Source organism: Sinocyclocheilus grahami, unplaced genomic scaffold (assembly GCF_001515645.1).
Source record: "Sinocyclocheilus grahami isolate Dianchi unplaced genomic scaffold, SAMN03320097.WGS_v1.1 scaffold1851.1, whole genome shotgun sequence".
Classification (NCBI taxonomy): Eukaryota; Metazoa; Chordata; class Actinopteri; order Cypriniformes; family Cyprinidae; genus Sinocyclocheilus; species Sinocyclocheilus grahami.
The window spans coordinates 63,209-72,306 of record NW_015507030.1 but is presented as its reverse complement, the minus strand read 5'-3'; the positions used below and the strand labels follow the sequence as shown (position 1 = coordinate 72,306).

Below are 9,098 nucleotides of genomic sequence, written 5' to 3'. Positions count from 1 at the left end.
ACACACACACACACACACACACACACACACACACGCACACACACACACAGACACAGACACTCTCACACACACAGACACTCTCACACACACAGACACAGACTCTCACTCTCTCACACACACACACACACACACACACACAGACTCTGTAAGGAAGGACAGAATTACGTCCAACTTTTCTTAAAACATACAAGTAAGAGACAAATTTCAGTTTATGAAGTTTCAGCTTAAAGTTTGAGAGGTTTCCTCCAAAAGCTCTGAAACATGGAACTAATGGACCTTAAATTTCAAATAAAGATGTTTAGATGAACAGCAAGTACTAAATATTTCAAAGCAAGGAGGAATGGCAGAGGGTCCCCAAATCCAGGTGTGAAAAACTTGTTGGGTCTTTCCCAAAAAGACTCATGGCTGTATTCGATCAAAAGGGTGCTTCTACTAAATACTGAGCAAAGGGTCTGAATACTTAGGACCATGTGATATTTCAGTTTTTCTTTTTTAATAAATCTGCAAAAATGTCAACAATTCTGTGTTTTTCTGTCAATATGGGGTGCTGTGTGTACATTGAGGAAAAAAAATTAACTTAAATGATTTTAGCAAATGGCTGCAATATAACAAAGAGTGAAAAATTTAAGGGGGTCTGAATACTTTCCGTACCCACAGTATATATATATATAGCCATTCTTAATGTAATCAGTCAACTATGTAAGTACGGTGGCAGCTATTTTAGTATCACTGAAATACTACTACAGTTTTTAATAATATTTTGAAGTAGTTTCTATTTTTATATTTTCTGTTTTCATTTAATTTTTAGCAATTTTGTTGTGTTTTGCCATTTTTATTAGTTTTTTTAAAATCTATTCATATTTTTCATTCATTATGTTAGTTTTAGTTATTTTAGTAGCTCAAGAAATGAAAACGAGGAATTACCCTTAGCAATTAGCTTTTCATATTTTATTTAAAGTTGAATTTATTTCAAGTAACACTTTTGTATGTTTTTAATTTGAGCTAACTATAATAACCCAATATGGTGGTATCTATTCATATAAAATTTTAAATAAGGTTAATTAAGATTGAATTTCTGCTAATGTAAATGTGGTAAATAAAGGTTAGTTTTATACCCTGTTCACTGGGGTGTTTTGCCTTAAATCATCCGCCCAAAACACTGGAGAGGAAGAAAAAAGCCATATTTGCAAGATTAAAGGTTGTGAAACGGCAAACACACCCAAAACCCCTTGAATGAGTGTGTGTTCTGCCCCGGTGTCGGGGTGCTAACCAGCTGCCCTCTCTAGCAGTACGTTTCTGAACTATGAACAATAAGGTTGGCACAGACCAAGCAGTTGGTAATACAGCTTGGCACGCAGACACCGGACGAGAGAGACTGCAGCAAGGGTTTGACGTGATCGTGTGTTATGTTCGTCCACACCTTAGTCTTCGTCTTGGGGCTACCGCTGGAGTCCTGCCCCTCTTCTGCTGATTCGTCGGGCCTCCCGGAGGCTAGCCAGCGGTTCTTGTCCCGCTGAAAGCTGTGCTTTAACGGGGAGCGCGCACCCGAGTCACTGTCCTCAGTGTACGAGTAGCCCGTGGCTGAAGAGGGGATCTCAACATCACTGTACTTTTTTGCTTTATCACGCAGCGCAGGGCAGCGGTACGGATAACCGGTCCTGTAGCCCTGCGGAGAGAGACGCCCCGTCACATGTCGGGTCAAACAGAGAGGCTAAAAGAGAATAGGGCTGTCAAAAACTCAATTAGAATTTTGTACTTAAATATTATCAATATTCGAATTATAATCGATTTCAGTTGGGAGGGAAAAAAGCTTTTGGCTTCTCTCCTGAGGCCACAAGAGGGCGCATCGAGCAAAATATTACTAATGCACGTTTCTTCAAAGTAGGGCTGCACACGTAATCGAATTTTTAATCGCGATTACAATTACGGATGTCACAATTATGTAATCGTTCAAAGCGGCAATTAATCGTATAAAGTCCACTTATGTTATTCTGTGTGCTTAAGATCTGTTTTTTTCTTTCTACAAGTTATCTTAAGGGTTTTTCCATTGTTTTAATATGATATTATAATACCATGCATATTATACCTTTGTTTATTTAAAGAAGAAACCAATCCGATGAATAGATGCCATTTGAGGTTTAATACTATAGAAAAGCAATAAAGGTTTTTCAGTTTAAGGGTTTATTTTCCATCTAAAAATACGGCATGCGGTTGCTTCAAACAATGATATAACATCATTCAATTGTGATAATCGTAATTAATAATCGCAATTACAATTTCAAGGGAATAATCGACAATTATGATCTTTGTCATAATCGTGCAGCCCTACTTCAAAGCATAATAAAATAACACGACTATATTAGAAAAAAGTGCATAATATTTATAAACCTTATATACATTATTTTAAAGTTTATAATTAAAGTTGCTTAAACAATTAGAAACAAAACAGAATCGTGCATGTATGCATAGTTTAATACAAAGGACCGAAAACCAATCACAAAGAGTGCTTTCTTCATTTAAAAACATGAGACGCAGTGGGATGGGGAAAACCGGCAGATAGTCTTGAGACATGTTTTTAAAAAGTTTAACTTGCATTAATTTTACATGGCTTTCTAAACATGCGTCTCTCTTGTGCGAGATGCGAGTGCAACGCTGATAGACGTCCCTCTAGAAAATGTGATAGATATGCGTTCTGTGCCGTGTTAATTTCGTTGACGAATAAATTTCGTCATAATTGTCGTCAAGGACATTTTTTTCACAGACGACGATGAGACGATAACGAACTAAGACTCTTTTTGAATGACAAAAACTATGACGTAAATCTTTGGACATTTTCGTCAACGAATAAAAACGAGACGAAAATGTTAGGGAGGGACGATTTGGGATGAGGTTCATTCAGAACGAATCTGCTGCGTGGTTCGGAGGTTAGATGCGTACATATGAACCGGCGGGACATAAGCTAACATACACTTGCTGCACGTCGCATAAAACGTTCAAAAAATGTCAATATGTGGGAGTAAGAGAAGAGCAGACACTGGTCCGGTTTTCTGAGCGCAGACACTGAAGCATAACGTTACACACACAGAAAGCGCCTCTCACAGGCACATGAATGTAGAATTACACACAAAATTATGTCGAATTGTCCGTTTTGATGAGTATTCACTTAAACACAGTTGATTCCGCCTTAAGTGAACGTAAACAGCATGGAGAACGTGTATCAGTGCATTGCAGCTGTGCATTCGGTTTTAAAGGGACAGCAGCCTAATTTAGTTGCTATTGTCCGAGCCACTGATGTTAATCAAGCAACAACAGAAAGACAGAAAATCACGCACTGCTCCTGACTGAAAAACTTTAGTAGCCTTAAAGATTAATCTAAATTTAATTATAGAAATAAATATGTCTGCTTGAAAGAATGAAGAATATGGTAAACAAGTTGCTATAAAGAATGCATAATTAGCCGATATAACCATTGGTATTTCATTAAAAAGTAGACCATGTTCTTGTTCTTTATGAGAAGTGGTTTTATTTAATGAATGTAGCAGCACCGCATCTAGTGGCTTCAACTGGAAAGGCTAAGAAAAACATTAAAATGCAACGACACTTACATCGTCATCTGAGCCACAGATAAGGCTGCCTGATGCACACCTAAAATTCGAATGCAACTTTTTTGCATTTTTATTTTAAGTTTGACGAATATTAGAAATTCGAAAAAAATTGACAGCCCTAAAAGAGAAGAGTTTGAACCCTGGCCTACCAGATTATCCAGCATCCTCATCAAGGCCTCAAACTCCTGCTCCCCGATCTGCCACTTCGGGTGCGAGCTCGACCCGTCTCCGACCGGCTCGAGGCAGCGTGGACGGGATTTATACTTGCCTGGGTCCAACATTATTAGGTTGTCAGGACCTCCTGCACTGGCGAGGGTGCGCACCTGCAATTTCAGACCGAACAGCATTAACGATGACTGTCGCACTCGATCTCCTTATTGATAGTTTAGAGTGTTTTATCCAGTCAAAGCTCTTTTAGTGTAATTGTACAAGCGTCTAGCTTCAGCTGGAGCTTCTCGTGTCAGATCTTGACTGATTTTGATCAAGTAAGCGTCAGAATAACTGCAGTAATATCTCCAGATGAACTCTTACTGGACTGAAGCAGCTCAGCTTTACTTGATTCTCCATCAATCATGTTTTAGTCTCAAATCTGATCCTCAGGATCTTTTGAGGAGCGTTTGTTTCCAGAAGCTTTACTTTCACTGTTCCTCAGCGGAGGAATGATCTTCACAAGCCTCCAGAACATCTCACATCTTCTGAGGAGCCTTTATTTCTTCAGCTCTCCATCACTGCATTATATGTTTGGAGCACTTCAGTCTCATCTTATTATTATTGGAGATATAGAGCCACGACTGATATTTAGATCATTTGATGTCAGTATCTGCTCTACTGTTATAAAGATCTCACTGATTTACATTACAAGCAGCAGAATTTCATCATAGAAATATCAGCATCTGCAGCAAATTGGTATTTTTTTTCTTTTTTTTTTGGGTCTCGGAATTTTCCTTCATATTTTCACTGTATCAGACTATATGAGCCATAAAAGCTTGACATATCAAATATTATTAAAAACATTTTTTAGGTTCAAAATAAACGTTTCCATTTATTTATTCATTTATTAAAAAAAATAATAATAATAATAAATTCTGACTATGTCAGGCTTCACAGGAGGTTTAAACCCTGCTGGAAACACATTAAATATCCAGAAATTAAAAGTTTTAATTTGATGGTTACCTGAATCTCACAGGCTGTGACTAGGTTATGAACGTAGTAAAATGCCTCTTCGATTGTTTCTCCAACAGACACCAGACCGTGATTCCTCAAAATCAACACCTGAACACACAAACCATTATAAATGACACATTAAAATATCCAGAAATTAAAAGTTTTAATTTGATGGTTACCTGAATCTCACAGGCTGTGACTAGGTTATGAACGTAGTAAAATGCCTCTTCGATTGTTTCTCCAACAGACACCAGACCGTGATTCCTCAAAATCAACACCTGAACACACAAACCATTATAAATGTAATAATTTAACACCATATCAGCAACAAATGCTATATTAATGCTATGCAATTTAAAGTTATCATAATAATAATAATAATACTTCAATTAATTACATAAACACTTTCAATTGGATACTTGATAGAAAATCCATAATTTTCCAAAAATATTTATTTAAATGTCCAATAATGAAATTTCTGAATAAAACCAGTCTCATAAAAGTCATGTCATATTCCAATTCAACCACTTGTCTATAGGTCAAAGACGAAAAAGGGTTTAAGCATAAAAACAATAAATGTAATACAGCTTTAAATTGTTGTTGTTTTTCCCCAAAAAATTAAAAAGTTTTCTGTTTAATTTAATTGCAATTTTGTTTTTGTTTTTCCGTGCAAAAAATAAATATGATACATTTTCCCCTGATTTACAGAAGAGAGCCACTAAAATGTCATTCAGTGTAACAATCCTGTCAGGCATATTTACACCAAAAATCAATTTATGACATATTTAAAGATTAATTACGTTCACCCCAAATACTAATCAGCTGTAATTTTACATTTTTAAAATGTGCCACTATCCTAGGTTTTGCCCATTGGTCAGTAAGAAGTTTTTACTCATTTAAAACACAATCAAATTTAATATGCTCCCTTATTATTTTATATATTTTAATATGCACACGTCAGAATAAGCATGCTGTTTGAATTTCTACATAAATACGGTGTAACACTGAATGACAATGTAACATTATTTCAATCAAATTTTGACATTATCTTTTTTGAAACCTTAAAAGTAGACACTTTACTACAATGCACCAAAAAAGTACAAAAGTACATTATGAAATATTATATGAAGTGTTGCAATTTGCAAATAAAAATGGATAAAACGTAAACGCATAATTTGTTTGTTTGTTCACAAAAATATATATTTTACACCATATCTTTTTTTTTTTTGTATTGATTAAATATAATTTCATTATTATTTTCTATCAATAATTAATTAATATATATATATATATGATATGAATTGGTACCGCGGCGCCAGCGGGTGTGTGAATGTGCACTATGCACTTGACGTCGGGCCGGGCAGCGTAGATGGCGGAGTGGAGGGTGAATCCAGCCTGATTTACACCCAGATTAGTGCTGCCTCTGTCCACAATCTCCCCCTGCAGGTTAATCTTCACCTGAGGACACACACAATCCTGCTAAATACAGAGGTTACACACTACATGATAATATCTGTCAGCCTTTATCTTCTGATGTCCAGATGGCTGAGAAAAACAAAGGCAGGGTTACCAAACTGGAGGCAGTGACTTCACTGTACAGAAGCCCAAAAGGGACAATCAGAAAACGCTCCTGTTCAGAGTTCAGCCGGACCTGAGGAGACCGAGGAAGAGAGCTTGGATTGAAGTCTCGCATGTAACGTGTCCAGTGCTGTATATATTTGTGACGCACTCACCGTCAGGTGGTTGTAGATGAGCTGAGACCAGCCGAAAAGGTCGGCCAGGCGGTAAAACGCGGCGAGTTTACAGCGCAAGAGCTTCTCTCCTTTCTCATAAGCGACGGAGTCTGAACCTCTCAGATCATTCACTGGAGTCACCATCCCCAAACCTGAACACAAACACACACACACACATACATACATACACAAACATATATATACACACACACACACACACACAGACACACATATATACACACACACATATACACACACACACACATACACACACACACAAACACACATATATACAAACACACATATATACACACACACATATATACACACACAGACACACACATATACACACACACACAAATACACACACACACAAATACACACACACACACACAGATAAAAACACACGATTAATGTGTATTAATTAACGATTAATCGTTGCCCAGCACTAATATACTGTGCATATATAGAGAAATTAAATAGTAGCATATTAATGCTCCTGAAGTAACACACTCACTCATGTTGAGGGCTGCCATGCCTCCCTGGGGCGCGGCGGGGTACATGGTGGGGACGCTGGTGGTCATGAAGTCAGCGATCTGCTGCAGCGCCAGCAAACTGGTGGGAGTTTTCCCCTTCTTCATCTGATCCTGGATCAGAGACTCCAGCTCATCACAGAACGCCTGAAACACACAAAACACGCAATTACAACCAGAACTACACGGTTGCTAGGGTGTTGCTAGGTGGTTACCAAGTCAACAGCATCACATTCTAGATATGGCTAAACATGCTGCATGACTTCAGGATACATTTGTGTCTGGGGCAAAAACTTTGTTAAAATGTAATTACTTACTATTGCTTTAGCATCACTAATCACTATATATGAAGACCATTAGCTGGACGAATACAGCTCTTAAGTCAGGACTAAAGAGCAGCTAATGTTAGAGTGACACGCTGAACACACAATGGAGAAAGAGAGAGAGATAATGACACCGGCTGACACAGTCAAGCGCTCTTCATAATTTATGAGTGCATGTTAACAAGAACATCAAACACTTTCTACGGGCCGGCATCTGGAGTCTGAACACAACCGCAGACCAGTGACTTTCTCTTCATGTGGCTCATATAACACGCTAAAATCCAGTTTAAATATAGTATACAAGTATTAGAAGTTCTCGATCTGCGGTACCTGGAATCTCCAAACATACAATACTAATATATATATATATACACACACACTACCGTTCAGAAGTTTGGGATCAGTGAGACTTGTAATGTTTTTAAAGAAGTGTCTTCTGCTCATCAAGGCTGCATTTATTTGATCAAAAACACAGAAAAAATCATTTAAATTGCAAAATGTTATTACAATATAAAATAATGGTTTCTATTTTAATATCCTTTAAAATATAATTTATTTCTGTGATGCAAAGCTGAATTTCCATCATCATTACTGCAGTATAAAGCGTCACGTGATCTTCAGAAATCATTCTAATATGCTGATTTATTATTATTATTATTATCAATGTTGTGCTGACAAATATTATTTTGGAAACTGATACTTTATTCAGGATTCTTTGATGAATAAAAAGTTAAAAAGAACAGAATTTATTCAAAATATATATCTTTTTTAACAATATAAATCTTTGCTATCACTTCTTATCAATTTACCGCCAAAACATGCGTATTTTATCCTCGGAACGTGATTTTTAACGGGGGACCCCCTCGAATCAAGTTCAAGCAGGTAAGTTTCAATTACATTTTTAATATTTAGAGCTTCTGTTAAGAATATTATTCCATATTTTAATTTGAATTTCGGATTGAAATAAACCTCGCCGTTAGCGTAAGCGCGGCTAACACTAATATAATGAGCACTAGAATGAATTTTGTTCAAAATGATTTCTTTGTTAACTATTTAATGCTCCTATAACTTTTATTACTGTAAAAAACAGGAGGACATAATGGTATGTACTATTTTTACACACCAGAGGCTTTTAAACGAACTGTGTAACCAAAATATGCGTGTTAGAGAACGTACAAATGTACGGTTAACAGTGTCATATCAGTCCGTCAGGAAAAGTTTTTGTGTTTTTTTTTTTTAGTCAGTTAGTTGTAATTCTTGGCTGAATATCTCTATCAGGTTTTAAAAGCCCTATAAAATTAAGGTTTAAATAAAAGTACAGTCAAATGTTATCTCCTGTATAGACTTTACTGTACAATGTTAGATCTAGTAACATCTTACAGCGAGTGAACAATATATTTTTAAAACATTCATTCATGTTTGTGCATGTTATTTAATACAAACACTTGATCATTCATGTTTGTGCATTGTGCATTAAATAATTTTAACAGATTGAACTTTGAAATTAACCCTAAGAAGAATAATTGCTATATAACTATTGTTAGGTCATGTTATCTAACAAATAAAAGCTTATTGTAAAGTGTTTTTAATACTAGTTTCCATCTATTTGATACACTTAATATTTGTAATCTTATCTAAATTTCTTATAAAAGCTGAGGTTTGTTATTTACTGAAAGTGATATTTTAGCTGGTGTCAGTGATCTAATGTTGCATTTGGTCAGACTCAGCCCATTGCTTTAC

At 36.2% G+C, this 9,098-nt stretch overlaps 1 protein-coding gene across 1 annotated transcript in view; it reads right to left on the bottom strand.

Moving 5' to 3' along the window:
• Positions 1-1,032: 1,032 nt before the first annotated feature.
• LOC107573025 (alpha-adducin-like) overlaps positions 1,033-9,098 on the bottom strand; it is a 23,055-nt gene continuing 14,989 nt past the window's right edge. The window contains exons 3-10 of the mRNA XM_016259459.1: positions 7,020-7,182; positions 6,503-6,654; positions 6,340-6,420; positions 6,078-6,227; positions 4,949-5,047; positions 4,779-4,877; positions 3,755-3,928; positions 1,033-1,666 (exon numbers count right to left, since the gene is read on the bottom strand). Coding sequence (XP_016114945.1) covers positions 1,283-1,666; positions 3,755-3,928; positions 4,779-4,877; positions 4,949-5,047; positions 6,078-6,227; positions 6,340-6,420; positions 6,503-6,654; positions 7,020-7,182 — 1,302 coding nt within the window. The 3' untranslated portion in view covers positions 1,033-1,282. The remainder of the gene's footprint in view (positions 1,667-3,754; positions 3,929-4,778; positions 4,878-4,948; positions 5,048-6,077; positions 6,228-6,339; positions 6,421-6,502; positions 6,655-7,019; positions 7,183-9,098) is intronic.